This window comes from Lutra lutra, chromosome 6, assembly GCF_902655055.1.
Source record: "Lutra lutra chromosome 6, mLutLut1.2, whole genome shotgun sequence".
Lineage (NCBI taxonomy): Eukaryota > Metazoa > Chordata > Mammalia > Carnivora > Mustelidae > Lutra > Lutra lutra.
The window spans coordinates 46,165,664-46,180,916 of record NC_062283.1 but is presented as its reverse complement, the minus strand read 5'-3'; the positions used below and the strand labels follow the sequence as shown (position 1 = coordinate 46,180,916).

General features: G+C 39.6%; 1 protein-coding gene across 3 annotated transcripts; it reads left to right on the top strand.

Annotated features, from left to right (window-relative positions):
- Positions 1-3,129: 3,129 nt before the first annotated feature.
- Positions 3,130-12,133, top strand: PTP4A1 (protein tyrosine phosphatase 4A1). 3 transcript variants are annotated; one of them, XM_047733653.1, is made up of 6 exons: positions 3,130-3,275; positions 6,689-7,236; positions 8,272-8,364; positions 8,669-8,799; positions 10,204-10,278; positions 10,708-12,133. In XM_047733653.1, the coding sequence occupies exons 2-6, from the start codon at positions 7,132-7,134 to the stop codon at positions 10,823-10,825; spliced, it is 522 nt and encodes a 173-aa protein (XP_047589609.1). In that variant the 5' UTR covers positions 3,130-3,275; positions 6,689-7,131; the 3' UTR covers positions 10,826-12,133. The 3 variants fall into 3 exon arrangements, with proteins under 3 accessions (XP_047589609.1, XP_047589610.1, XP_047589611.1); XM_047733654.1 differs by having other exon boundaries at positions 3,137-3,275; positions 6,692-7,236; XM_047733655.1 differs by lacking the exon at positions 3,130-3,275 and adding an exon at positions 4,345-4,363.
- The last annotated feature ends 3,120 nt before the right edge of the window (positions 12,134-15,253 follow it).

The window sequence follows — 15,253 nt, the reverse complement described above, 5'->3', positions numbered from 1 at the left end:
GCATATTATTATACTTTGCAGTTTACTGTTTGTTTCTGGGCTAGTATTGTCACATTCGATCTTTCTATCATTGCAATGGTAATATACATACTATATTAAGTGTTCTTTTAATCAGACTTCCTCATAGCCCCAAATCATCATTCTGTAGTCTCAATGTGAGGAGATTGAAAGGGATAAAATCCTCCATTCTTCTCATATGACTGCTATAACTGGAATCATTTCACGTTTACTAGATCTACCACCATTGTAAGGATTTCTCTGTTCATGCTTACCAGAATTTACGATTTGTTGTCTTCTGCAGTGTTTCATCTTCCATAAGGATCTTCCTCATAATTGTCTTAATAGTCATTTTTATCACCCAACTGTTAGATTTTGCATTTTGAATATGCTGATAAAAAGTCCTGCTCACCATGATGAGCTCAAGGACATGTTTTGCTGAGAAAAGTAACTTATAGCTGGGCATCTTGTTCAGTAGGAGAAGAAGTCTTCCATCTCAGGGCTTTTTCTGGAGCTTAGAGTAAGCATTGGCTTTGGGGACTGGGTTTTCTTACCTCTGAATGTCTGGACCACTATTTGCAAGCATGTTGGCTCAGGCTGGAGACCTTCTGCTAATAAGTGTGCTGATGTTCCAAATGCAAATCTGTGGAGGTTAGGTCTTCAGACCACAGGAGTCTCCTGACCCATATTGGGATTGACTACTGTTCTCTAAGAATCAATACCTTTAAACTACTGGGCTCAGTAGACCAGACACCCTCAGTACTGCAGTGAACCACCATGGCACAGGTCACATACAAACATGGCAGCTGCCAGAGTGACGAGCCGAGGGCTACTCTGAGAGAATTTGGCAAGCTGGTCAGCAAGACCATATTTATATCTTGTTTAAAGTGCATCCTTCCTCAATACCAAAACCTTTCTCTAGTTTTCCATCCTTGAACTATGTCCTTTTCAAAGTATAAGAAAGTGGTACCTCATCTGAGAGGCTAAGACTTCTGTAAGCTGATTAATGCACTTGCAAGTTTGAGCCCAGCTTTTAGAGCTTGATGAGCATAGCTGACTGGATACTTCATGTCAGCACTACTTGTGGTAATTACAAGATGTGTGCATCACAAGTCTCACAACTTGTATCACAAGTTCTACAAGAAAACTGGCTAATACTGATTTGGCTCTGCTTACCATTTGTTGAATTTATATCTCATCCAAGCAAATTCATTTTTTAAAAAGTCATTACATGAAAAACTTCACCACTCCAAGTACCATCACTGTTTGCTGACCAACTTTTGGAGTGAGAGTAGCTGATTGAATGTTTTTTAGCTATTGTATATGTTGGTCAAGCTTTTTGTTTATTATGAAGTTAATTCTGCCCATTACACACTGTTAATATTTTCTCCTGGTGTGCCATCAATATTTTAACTTTATCAAAAGTTTTCATCATATAGAAGTTTTTTATATAATGAAATCTATCTTTTTTCTTTGTGATGAGTTCCCTGACCTACTTAGGAAGGTCCCTCCCACAACAAGATTTTTTGAAAATATTTTTTTGACATAACACTTTAAAATATTTGTACCTTTTAAAGTTTATTTGTAAAAGGACATTATGTTTCTCAAGCTCTTTAGTTTTTCTTCATTTAGATAGATTCAAAAGTTTCTTAAATGAGTAATTTCTTTAAAATGAAGATTTTACTTTTACTTCTGTAAAAGCCTGACCCAGTTCCTTTTTTCAAAAGTGCTATTTTGTTTACAGAGCATATAAGAATGTTGAATAACTACCCAAGCCCTCTAAATAGAAGTACTAATAAATCCTGAAATGCTGCAGTACGCTGACTGAGAACAAAATTTGATCCCTAAAGCCGTCTCCAATCTACTGGTCAGTGAAAATAGCAAACAAAAGGCCTCAGTGTTAGTAGAAAACCCAGTTCTTCAAAGCAGGTAAAAGTCCTGTTTAGGCCTTCCATATAGCAGAGAAAAAAGGGTTTGCAGATTACAAGTGACAAAGTTGCCTTTGTGTAGCACAAAACAATTATGACAAGGCTTTACTTCTTAAGGGCCTAAATTATGAAAACAGTGGAGCAACAGAACTGAAAATGAAAAAAAAAAAAAAAAAGCTTTAGCTTTGACGCAAAGAATTACAGCAGTCCTTGACATAACCAAAGATTCTTAATTTTTAAAACGCTTCCTTTAGCAGTGACTAACCTTTCATTATCTGTGACAACACATCAAGTGAACAGCAGTACAAAGGATGCATGTGATTTCGAAATGCCACAACTGAGCCAACTGCAGTTGCCCGCGTACATAGTATGGAGGCGTGACCAAAAAAAGATTAGGGAGCATTGGAGCTTTATCTGCCTCCCGCGGTACTCTCCCAATCTCCCATAGCAGAAGTTTGCAAAGTTTCTCCCCGCTTGGAAGGGCCCTCGGCTACAAGTATTCACCTTGTCCGAGCCTAGGGCCGTGGCATTCAAGGTGTTGAGTCACCGAGTACAGCGGTCGTGCGACGTAAATATCGTTTGATGACGGAGATCAGATCGTAGTGGCGCAGGTGCCCAGGTAAATCGCTGGCAAAGAGGACTGTGGTTTAACTTAAGGCAGAATAAAGTAGGGTCGGGACTGAGGCACGGTTCTGGCCCTAAAGGGATTGCATTTTAAGTTGAGGCAACTTCAAAGCTCCCCATGTGACATATGCGCACTCCTCGCCGGCTTGAACTATGAGAGCCAGGGTTTCCGGTGTGATTCCTTCCAGTCAACACACTGCAATCTTCTCCCGCTCCCACCCTTTCCTACCCCAGGCTCGGTCGGCCCCCGAGTCCCTCCACGTCCCCTTCCCTCCCCCGCCCGGGAGATGCTACGACTCCAGCACTTCGCCATTCATCAACCGGTTCACACCGGCAGCGGCCGCCGCGCGGTGACGTCCGCGGGAGGGGGGTGGGCCTCCGCCCCCGCTCGTCGGCGAGCTGCCGGAGGCCCGGGCCGCGATTGGTGGCGGGGAGTTCGCACGTCGCACCGGCTATAAAAGGGAGGGCTTGTGACGCAAGGGCGCCTCGCCGCGTGTATTGGCTCCCTCTCCTGCGGGCCGGCTGGGCTACGCGCTCTTCTCGGAGCCGCTCACTGCATGGTAGAGTCTGGTGCCCCCACCGCTGCCTGCAAAGCCGCCGCCGCCCCGCGACGACCACCGGTACCCCCTGCCCTGCAGCCGCCGCCACCGCCGCCGCCTGTGTCGCCGCCGCCTCGGGACCGGCTGTATGATTAGGCCACAATCTTCAATGAGTAAACATATTCCTGTGAGTATCCGTCGCTCCGCCGCCTCTGGGGCCGGGGCTCCACGACCGGCCCCCCCATCCCCACCGTCGCCTTTGTTCCGAGCCCGGCGTCCGCTCCCCACCGCCCCGGCACGCAGTTCCGGTGGGTCCCTGCCTGGAGCGGGCCGGACTACGACCCCGTGGCCGGACGGTGGGACTGGCTGCGGGGGCCCGGACGCTGGGGTCCACAGGGTTGCGGGTTGGCGGTTGAATGCCGGAGGCACCGGCTTCCTCATCCCTGCCGAGCCGGGGGGCGGCGGGGGCACTGCGGCCGGGCCTGAGCGGCGGGTGGGGGCGGTTTCGGCCACCGCAGCAGGCCGGGCGGGGCGGCACAAAAGCCGCTTTGTGACCGCCGCCTCCGCCCTTGGCCCTCCGGTCTGGCGCGCCTGTCCGGGCCCGGCGGGCTCCGCGGCGTCCCGAGGCCCCTTTGTTTGGCCGAAAGAGAGCGGCCCGCCTGGGAAGCGGGAGACGTGGCCCGGGGTGGGGCAAGGGCTGCGCGTGTCACTGCGGAGCCAGATACGGGGAGGGCGCGGCGGCGGGGTCGCCACCGAACCGGGGCCGGCGAGGCTGATAACGGTCTCGGCCGAGAGGTCTCCGGGCTCGGGGGCCAGCGCGGGACAGGAACCTGGTGCAGCCACCCCTGTGCTCCGCGGCCCGGACCGGCGCCTCAGACAAAATGGCCTCGGCGTCCGCGCCTGACTGAAGGCGCGGCGCGAACCCGTGATTGCGGAGAGGGGGCGCCGCGGGCGGGCCCCGGCGCGCACCGCCGCGTGCGCGGAACTGCGGCCCTCTGGGGCTTTACGCGAGCTACAGGCTTGGCGGGGGCTAGAGCGAGGCTCTGCTAGGTGAGGAGGTCGACTCCCTGCCCCGCCCTACGCCCTCAGTCTCCACCTGGTAATTCGAGCTGTTCCGGATTTAACGCCCCACTTGGGGCTCTGGATAATGGGAACAAGTCGAGTCTTGTCCTTTCTCAGGGGCAGGTCGGTGGAGAAATGGTCTGGGTCTGAGCACCTTGGAAACTGCCAGGACTACTGTTGCACTGAAGCGAAAGAGTCCACGACCGGGCACCAGTCTGCACTTTCCCTGCCAATCTTTGGGGCCCTGGATGGCGCCTTTTAATCGGGGACTATTTAGAACTGTTCCTGAAATCCTTGGTGTAATGTGTTGTTGCCTGCTTTTGGCTTGTGGCAACAGTAGCCAGCCAGAGCCAGAATTCTGAGGTTTATCTTCTGTCCGTGGAAGCCGCCTACGATTCCAAGAGTATTAAGTTGTTATTTGCACTGTAGTTGGAACCGTCTACCTGCTTGGGATCCAGATTCTGAGGCAATTCTTCCTGTTTCTCTTTTTATATGAATTTCGTTTGACGGCAGTAAATCAGTTGAAGACCAAAAAACTAGGTCATTCCCAAGAGTAAAGCAGCATTTTACGTATGCTATATACCAAATACATTACTTAAGATATAGTAGATCTGGAACAAACTTTTCAACGACCTATTGGACAGAGTGGTTATACGGATTAATTGCTCTGACTCTGCAATCTGACGAATTTAAGCTTCTGCGCAGAAATTGCTTTGCCCAGACTTCCCTCCCACCCACGCCCGGTGTATATTACGGTGATTATATAGAATGATAGGTGGGAAGGGGAAGAAACGCCTTGGTATTTCCGAGCTGCCTATTGTGGATAGTTTTTCCTTGGCAAGGAAATTGGTAGTGAGGGAATGTATTGGGCGGAACAGGTGTTAAGTAGTTGTGGTCACTGCTCTTTTGGTGAAAGTTCCCCCCCAGCCACTGGATGGCTCCACTAAGTGAATTATTTCTGTTGCTTTCTCTGCTTCCTGATGAACCTGCTTATATGAAGAGATACGGCCAAACTCAGCTGTAACGCGAATTTTAGCTGTTAAATGTGGAAGTTGTATTGTGAAATGCTGTCTTTTTCATACATGTGCTTTCAATTGAAAAAAGATGGTATCTGGAAATCAGAATACTAAGCCACGAGTCATTGCACTTAACAGCTTTACAAAGGACTTCTTTAATTCATTGTATATCATGGAAAAGCTGCCAGAATTCACTTTTTTTATTCTAAGAAAGTAATATTTAGGATTTGAGGCAAAAGTATAACTGAAATTATTTTCCAGATTACTGCTGTGTGTGTTCACTGTAGTAGAGCCAAGCTTACTTAATGGTAGTCACTAATGTTTTAACCCAGGTAGCAAATACATGAAGGAATACTCTCTGAGGGTTCCTTTGAACAGATTTGGAATAATGAAAGTCCTCTTTCTTCTGGGACTCCTGAGGCTAGTTCCTTTGTTTTGACAGAAAAATGAACTAGGGTTTTGACTTGCTGTTTTTCACTGATCTGCTAGATCTCCATATGAATTCTTCAAAATGTAGCAAAATTTTTCTAGAAACTATAACTAGTATGGTTCAAAATGCTATTTAAAGGTGCAAAATGGAAATAACAGATAGTTTGAATTTAATTTTAAGCTTTTGAAATGCTTAAATATAAACTGGGGGGAATCTTTGGTTAAAAGATTTTATTTGGTAATTTTCCCTTGAGAATACATAGAAAGTGTTTGGGGGCAGTGACTGGCACTTGGTACTCTTGTTAACCTATCAGTTTTTCTTATTCCTCTCTTTACTACTTAGCACTCACAGTCTTTTTTTTTTCCTACTTTATGAATGTTCATTCTTGTATTTCATATAACAAGTTGATTAACTTCCAGAGACTCAGATAAGGAAAATCTGTTAAAAAAGAATTGTAAATTGATAGGTTGTTGGATCAAAAGATAGTGCATGTGGAAGCATTTTGAAAACCAGTTTCTTTTCTTTCCCTTAAGAACATTGGTTGAAGGGCGCCTGGCTGGCTCAGTTGGTAGAGCCTGTGACTCAATCTTAGGGATGTAAAGATTATTTTTAAAATAATTTTTTTAAAAGAACATATTGAGTTTTTAGAGGAGTAAGTAAATTATGCAAGGACTAACAGCTTCCAGAGTTTTCATGAAGTTTACAATATGTAAAAATACTTTATTAGGTGGAAAAACAATATAAAGAGTTGTAAGTTTTATAACATTGTAAAGCCACCAACTATTTAAAATAAAATGGGAGTGTATGTGTAAGTGATATTGTCAAAATGTAGCAGTGGTGTTCTTTGAGGGGTCTCTGTATTAGGTCAGTAATTTCAATCTAAAGTAATCTACTTGTGAATGCTTGTTTTATGGTTTTTTATTTAAATTGTAATCACCCCTGTTATTTTTGTGGTTTAAATAAAAGTTTAAAAGGTGGCTTGGGCCCAAATTTGAAAGGATAGTCGTGCACTTAAATACTACAAAACCATAATATGTTCCTTTGAATTGGAAAACAACTTTTTTCTTCTCTCTCTTTTTTTCTTTTAAACAGCAGTTCTGTGGTGTTCTTGGTCACACATTTATGGAGTTTCTGAAGGGCAGTGGAGATTACTGCCAGGCACAGCACGACCTCTATGCAGACAAGTGAACTGTAGAAATTCATTACTACTCCACCAAGAAGCCCCCATAAAGAGTGGTTAACCTGGACACAGAAGTGTTGAATTGAAATCCACAGAGCATTTTACAAGAGTTCTGACCTGGATGGGGTAAACCTCAGTGCACTTCCTTTCTATTGCCTCAGTATTACTGGATTGAAGAATTGCTGCTTCTTGTTAGGAGGTTCATTTCATTTCCCATTACTCCCAACTTCATACTCAAAGCACTGAGAATTTCAAGTGGAGTATATTGAAGTAGACTCAGTTTCTTTGCGTCATTTCTGTATTCAATTTTTAAAATTCTTTCATAACCCTATTGAGTGTTTTTAACTAAATTAACATGGCTCGAATGAACCGCCCAGCTCCTGTGGAAGTCACATACAAGAACATGAGATTTCTTATTACACACAATCCAACCAATGCGACCTTAAACAAATTTATAGAGGTAAGGTTTGATACTTTCTAATGTCTTAAACTGATTGCAGTTTAATGGTGGGGCTTTTTATCAATCAAAATAAATAGGTGGTTTAGAGAAATTTTGGTTGGTATGTCTGCCGTTCAGTTTCCAGAAATGAAATAACAGTTTCTTCTTTAGGTTACAGGAAAATTATTTTGTACATTTCAGAAAGAGCATGTACTTGAATTAGTTTGCATTTATAAGATCATCTAGTTGTTCATGCCTCACAGTTTGCTTATTTAAATCTATATGAGGGCGGTATAACAGTATGATTCTCACAAGAAATTTATAGAAGGGAGGCTGCCACTTAAAGATAGTTCATATATCTGCTTAGTCTAATGACTAATACTGTAACCAAAGTTAGTTAATGTCTTGGACCCTATTTAATGCTTAGAAGCCAATTTTTAGCTACTAATTATAATTAGTAATAAGATTATGAGTCTTAAAGCTTGTAGTTTTAAATAGTGTGAGGTTTTTTACACTGTACTTATAGGATTTTAGAGTCTTTGGATATACTTTTAAGGTTCTAAATTACAGTGTGTACTGCCAGTGAGCAAAAGTTTAAGGAGTTAATGTAATCAAGTCAAGTCAGATTACTTGTAGTCATGAGTGATTCCTTTGGGTTCTATTTACCTTTGTCTCTGAATTGCTTCTCTCCTCTTGTTCTTCATCTCCATCCAGCTGGTGTTGCCAATACTATAAACACCTTCCATGTATGAAGGGCCACATGATCTTTTTTTAACTAAATTTATTAAAAATATGTGATGTTTAATATTCTCCTTTTGTCCTATGCTAGTGTTGTCATTTAAAACAGGATTTCACTTCCCAGAGTTGAGTTGTAAATGTGGGTGGTGTGGAATGAATGAATGAAAACAAGATTTACTTTCCTGTTAAACATACATAAGTTATACCATTTGTTCCGTGATTTTCTGTTAACTAGCAATACCTTTTCAGCAATTGGTGAGCAATAGTATCATGGTCATAAAGACTTCATTACGTATTTTTTATGTATGTGTTATCCAGGAACTTAAGAAGTATGGCGTTACAACTATAGTAAGAGTATGTGAAGCAACTTATGACACTACTCTTGTGGAGAAAGAAGGCATCCATGTTCTTGTAAGTGTTTAATAGTTCCTATGTGTTTGATACTGTGCTACAAAATGACCAACTTCAAAAAGCTTGATTTTTTTTTAAGTTATTACGAAAGTATACAGCATCTTAATTTCTAAATATGAAAGTTAAGCAAAGCTTTGAAGTAATGAGATCTTTATAAAGATTCAGCATTTATTTGCATTTCATTGACAGTGGGGTTTCATAAAAGACATGTTTAAGCATATTAAAATGCTTGAGTGTTAGAAACTTAGAATTATTAGTTGGCATTTATGCTAAAAAATCTAAAACGCTTATTCTTTTGACTTAGGATTGGCCTTTTGATGATGGCGCACCACCATCTAACCAGATTGTTGATGACTGGTTAAGTCTTGTAAAAATTAAGTTTCGTGAAGAACCTGGTTGTTGTATTGCTGTTCATTGTGTTGCAGGCCTTGGGAGGTAAGAGAATTTTTTAAATCCATTTAATGTTATTCGTCTTCATTCTAGTAAAAATGATTTTGATTTTGAGTCCAAGAAAGATTCAGTTACCACTTTGTGAGTCAATTTGCTTTGTTAGGTTACATATTAAACTAAGTTTAAAAGTAGGTGAATGTAGGGGCACCTGGGTGGCTCAATGGGTAAGGCCTCTGCCTTCAGCTCCGGTCATGATCTCAGGGTCCTGGGATTGAGCCCCACATCGGGCTCTCTGCTCAGCAAGGAGCCTGTTTCCCCCTCTCTCTCTGCCTGCCTCTCTGCCTAACTTGTGATCTCTGTCTGTCAAATAAATAAAATCTTTAAAAAAAAAAAAAAGAAAAGAAAAAAAGTAGGTGAATGTAATAGAATAATATCTTCCAGTACAGCTGGAGCTAACAAATGCTGTAGTTGTAAATTATACTTGTCTCTGTGGGCATAATTACGTACAGAATTAATTGTGCTAGCTTATATCAGTGATATCAATGATATTGGAATCATTGTCCAGGCTCATTAGGAAAAAGAATTATGGATCATTTCTAAGGTGCTTTGAGTTGCATATGTTGTACTTTTGATAGCGTTCTTGATCCTGGAGATCCCAGTTCACTGGGAACTCATTACCCAGTAATGCCCAAATATTCATATCCAGATTTGTAACTCACTATTACTGCCCTCCATCCCACCACCAAGAAAAAAAAGTTCTTTTCTAGAGGGTAAAAATAAAATGAGCATTGGCCCTGGGGGTTTGGCATGCAACTGTGTCACAATCTCGTTGATAATAAACAAAAAAGGAAGCAAATAGTTCCAGAAGATCTTTAGGAAAAGGAGTTCATAACCTTTAAAAAATTTTTTTAAAGATTTTTATTTATTTATTTGAGAGAGAGAAGTGAGAGAGAGCATGAGCGAGGAGAAGGTCAGAGGGAGAAGCAGACTCCCCATGGAGCTGGGAGCCCGATGTGGGACTCGATCCCAGGACCCTGGGATCATGACCTGAGCCGAAGGCAGTCGTCCAACCAACTGAGCCACCCAGGCGTCCCCAAAAAAATTTTTTTTTTAATACTATTCCTTGCTTGGATTCAGAAAAAATTATCTGCATTTATCAAGATTTACCCCCTTACGTTTTTTAAGATTGCCCTCAAATAATTCAAGTCTTAGTTTTCAGACTTACTTGTAACAATTAAGGACATAGTTTATTTTTGGTTCTAGGTAAAGGTCTGGGTTTGGTAGGAAAATGCTGATGCTTTATTAATTTTTTAAAAAGAAGTCAACATTTACTCTAAGGTATTAATTACATAGGGAAGGTGGTAAATAATAGTACTTTTGGGTTAAGGGATGAATGTTTGAGGTGTTGAGTTTTCCAGGATTGATTTATCAAAATTCTTACCCTACCAGAGCTCCAGTGCTTGTTGCCCTAGCATTAATTGAAGGTGGAATGAAATATGAAGATGCAGTACAGTTCATAAGACAGTAAGTATATAATGATTTTTCTTTTCATTTCTTCATTATCAGTGGGTTTTATTACTACAAAAACAGTTTTTCCTCCCATATCACATCTAACCATTACATTCAAGATAGTATTAAAACCAGGAAATAGGATCTTATTTACACTCCTTGTAAATGCTCAGATTACAGAGATTCTAAAATAGTCATGTAAGTGGATCTCATATAAGTGGATATATAAATTTGACTGTTATAACCAGAACATTTAAGATTTAGGACTTTGTAGTACCCTTTTTCCATTTACACATGTATGTCTATCCATAAATTTGGCATTAAGTCACAGCATAATAATCAAAAAGATAAATTGCCACAAGAGGTAGTTGTCTATAGCATAGTAAACAGTAATACGGAGGGAGTTTGCTTTAGTAAATTCACCTTTTGTTTTTCTTCATGTAGAAAGCGGCGTGGAGCTTTTAACAGCAAGCAACTTTTGTATTTGGAGAAGTATCGTCCGAAAATGCGGCTGCGCTTCAAAGACTCCAATGGTCATAGAAACAACTGTTGCATTCAATAAAAGATCAGGGGTGCCTGATGTCATTTGCCTTGGAAGTGGAATTTGAAACAGGACCTAATTTGTCATACATATTAGCAAATATGTTGGCTTGGTGATTAAGTCTAATGAAGCTTCCATAGGAGTATTGGAAAGCAGTTTTATCAGGCCACAAGTTTGATGGGATTGCAGCCTCTGTGTTTGGGTTACAATCAACCTATTTGGACACTTTGCAAAAGATTCTTGCTTTACAGCATTTAAAATGTGCTTACCACTTGTACCAATTGACCTTTCCTGAAATCATGCAGTATTGACTTATGTCTTTAAATTTATTCCCATGCCAGAATCTTATCAATATATAAGAAATTTAGAAAGATTAGGTGCCAAAATATTCAGCACAATATTTGTTGTATATTTTTAGTATCGTACAGAACTAAAATCCCAGGAACTATGAACACTCTGGACCTTATGTGGTTTATTCCTTCAGTCATTTCAAACATAGAAATTAGGGCCTATATGGTTATTTGCCTGCTCACTTTGTGTTTACATCTCCCACATTCATACCAGTATACATCAGGTTTGCTCAACTTCTTTTTCTTTTTCTTTTTTAAACCAAGTCTTACAATGATTATTTCATGTCTTTCTACAAATTTCATTTTGTGCTGTTATGGAAAACCTCCATTTTGAAAATCTACGTTGTACAGAAGCACATGTCTTTAATGTCTCCAGACAAAAAAGCCTTACAGTTAATTTTAATGTTTGCACTTTGGAGTGCAACTTACAGGGAGGGCCTGAAAAAAGAACGGGAGGGGGCTATTATGTATTTTTAGTAAAATGTTGCCTTTGTCTTGTGCAGAACATGTAGAATATGCTCTTTTATTTAGTAAATATTTTTTTAAAAGGTAGAGATGCTTTGTTATTGTAGCTAAAACAATTCTTAATCATAAAATTTCTGAAATTCTTGTAATTTTTTTTCTTATCTGAAGTTTATCAACATATTTTTGTTTGAAGTGTGATTTTTTTTCTTCTCTTCCCAACCTCTCTTGCAAAAAAAAAAAAGTGGGTTTCTGCTAATGAATTGAGCAGACATCTAATATTTTATATGCCTTTTGAGCTGTGTAACTTAATATTTGGATACTTGATAATTTGTTTTATTATGTAATTGATAAATGGTGATGTGTATTAATGTTAGTTCAACCATATATTTATACTGTCTGGGAATGTGTGGTTGTAGTTCTGTGGGAGACATAATTTGTCAGTGTTCACCAGCTTGTAAAAATCTAGTGCGAGAGCTTAAACATCTAAATAAATAATGAAATGCATTTATCATCATTGAAATTGTTTGGCTTAAAGTTAACTGGTTTTGTAAAAAATGATATAAATGAATTAGGCTTCATTTAGTGCCATTTGAAGTATGTCCTCTTTTTTTTTTTTTAAACAAATGAAGGATTAAATGAAGTTGACGTTTAGTAAGTTTTTGATGGACACAATTTGTTACAGTCATGAGAACTGCTTAACATTAAAAGTACTTTCCATTATAGATTTTCCTTTTTAAAGGTTTAAATAATTTCAAACCTGTGTACTATGCTGTATTGAGAAACTAGAGAAAGGCCTTAATTTGAAGCTCAGTTCCACCAAATAATAACTTGTTTTGAGCAACTTCTGAGCCCGTTTTCTTATTTGCAAATAATGGATACCTTTACAGGTTTTGATATTGGAACATAATATTTGGCACATGAAGGCTTAATAAATTTGAAATTTCTTTCAGTATTTATTTCAGTAATCTAAGTGCTTCCTTTGTGTAGCTCATGTTAATCTAAAAGGGACAGATGTCCTTGTCTGATTTAACAGTTTTAATAGTTAAAACTGAGTAAGATCTTTTTTTTAAAAAATGGTACTCCACATTGTATTTTTAAAAAGATTTTGTTTCCATCTCTGCCAGTTTAGCACTTAATATACACTATTCTTAAAACTTAGAGCCAAGGCAAAAGCAATAAGGAAGTCTCTGGGGACCCTTAGTTCTTTAAATCTTACATGTTTTGTAATTGGGAGTAGTTAATTAACCTGAGTTTTTTTGGTGATTGTTTTGTTCTTTTTTAAATGCAGCCTTCCCCTGAAGATATTTGGTAATTTTGTAAAATTGATAACTAAATAATCATTGCTATTATCACACAGCCCATAAAACAGCATTTGTTTATTGAGAGGAGGTGCCATCATGATAAATGAAACATCTTGAGTTTGGAAACATTGTTGGTTTGCAGTATTGGATTGTATATATATGGTGCTTAAAATCAATTTATAACCTCATCTGTACAGCATACGAATGATGAAATTTGCTTTTTATCCAAATATTTTGTGTCTTGTAAATATGACTAATTATAGAAATACCCATTATACATTTTGGGAGATTCCTTATATCTAACAAGAAATAAAATAGAAATAATGAGTTGAGATCTTGAATGTAAGAAGTTACCAGATGGTGTTTGAAAATTTGGTTATTACTTGGTTTTGGATAACAATTTCCATCAATAGGATAATGTGTTAAGTAGTGACTAGTTGACTAAGCCTGTCTCTAGGAATCATAATGCTGACAATTAAGTAATGTGATTACTAAATCATAACAAGAGACAGTGCAGCCCTTTAGCTGAAAGCAAAACCTAGGTATGTATTGCCAGACTAACCAATTAATATAGCTATTGTGATAGCTACCATTTATTAAGGATATTATTTTCAGGTAATTTTCATAATTTAATTATTTTAAAATATTACATTTTCCCAATTTTTTTTTTAAGATTTTATTTATTTATTTGACAGAGAGAGATCATAAGTATACAGAGAGGCAGGCAGAGAGAGAGCAGGAAGCAGGCTTCTTGCTGAGCAGAGAGCCCGATGCGGGACTCGATCCCAGGACCTGAGATCATGAACTGAGCCGAAGGCAGCAGCTTAACCCACTGAGCCACCCAGGCGCCCCACATTTTCCCAATTTTATACATAAGGAATATAAGCCTCCAGTTAGATGACTGATAAGTAGAATGCAGGGATTCAGGATACTCAGGTGGCTCAGTCAGTTGAGTGTCTGACTTCGATTTCCGCTCAGGTCGCGAGTTGTTGAATTGAGCTCCTCTTTTGGCTCCATGGTCAGCAGGGAGTCTGCTTGAGAGTCCTTCCTTCTGTCTCTCACCCTACTCTCTCAAATAAAACCTTAAGAAATTCAGGGGTTCAAACGTGACTACTACACACAGCTATGACTACATATGTCTGACCTTTTTTAATGTACTAAGTTGTTAAAGGTTTTAGGAGTTCTTAAACTGCCTGTGGAACTCATTCTTTTTTAAAAAGTGCGAATGTTACGTGATTGTGTAAATTTCTTCATTTAGATTGAACCTTTTCCTTTTACAAAACCTTTTTTGAAGTAAATCAGGATCAGCTAAGATAATGCTGCAGAAACAAGCAACCCTGAAAATAATACAGATACCCTTACTTAACCTTCATATTCATTCCACCCAAGCTGATGGAGCATCTTTTCTCTAGAAAAGTGTTATTGTGACAGAAGGCCAAAAGGGCTTTGATAATTAAGTTTTTGACTAAGAGATCATGCATAACACTTGTATCCAACTCATTGGATGGAACCGGTCACATAGCTACCAGCATGGAAAATGCAGTCCTATTGTCCTGAAAAGCTAGAAATACACAGCAGTAATTGCTACCACATAAGAGTTTAGACAGTAAACTTTTTTTTTTTAAGTAAGCTGTATGCCCATGGGGTTTGAACTCCCAACCCTGAGAGCAAGATTCACAGGTTCTACTCACTGAGTCAGCCGGGTATCCCTAAAGTAAATTTTTTTTTAAAGAGTATATCCACAGTAACATACCACATAACTGAAATATCAAGCACAGAGGATAAAGTTCCCAAGCAATCAAAATAGATACCATGAATTTTAGGCATCCAAGTGTGCCTATTTAGTTTTATTTGACAGTAACTGTAGCAGCATTGGTAATTTGGTTCCCCTGCCAGACTAGAGGTAATAGATAAGATGCAGAGCATGGGGAGAGAAGCACATGGGCAAGATACATATGTCAACCTGATACTGAAAGACTTGGACTATGAAAACTAAGCTGAATTTAAAAAGCACAGTCATTTGGGACACATCAGTGTTATGGACGAATAGCCTTAGACTGTGTGTGTGTGTGTGTATATATATATATATATATATATATATATATATATATACACCCTGTAGACCTTCAGCCCATCAATGTTTCACACAGACCACAGAACAATTACAGATATTTATAATGATTACCTCCATCATCAAAACTATAAACAATTACATTCAGCTTTGTATGTTTTAAGGCAAATTTTGTTATCTAAAATGTTCAGAGGATATTCTTAGAAAAATGGTGCCATGAATAAATAAGTTTTGCAAACATGACCTAAACTTAGATATTATT

Excerpts from the sequence above, each read along its gene's own strand:
- PTP4A1 (XM_047733653.1), top strand. The coding sequence starts at position 7,132 with ATGGCTCGAATGAACCGCCCAGCTCCTGTGGAAGTCACATACAAGAAC. Across the intron at positions 7,237-8,271 it reads CCTTAAACAAATTTATAGAG|GAACTTAAGAAGTATGGCGT; the intron begins GTAAGGTTTGAT and ends TGTGTTATCCAG. Across the intron at positions 8,800-10,203 it reads TGTGTTGCAGGCCTTGGGAG|AGCTCCAGTGCTTGTTGCCC; the intron begins GTAAGAGAATTT and ends TTACCCTACCAG.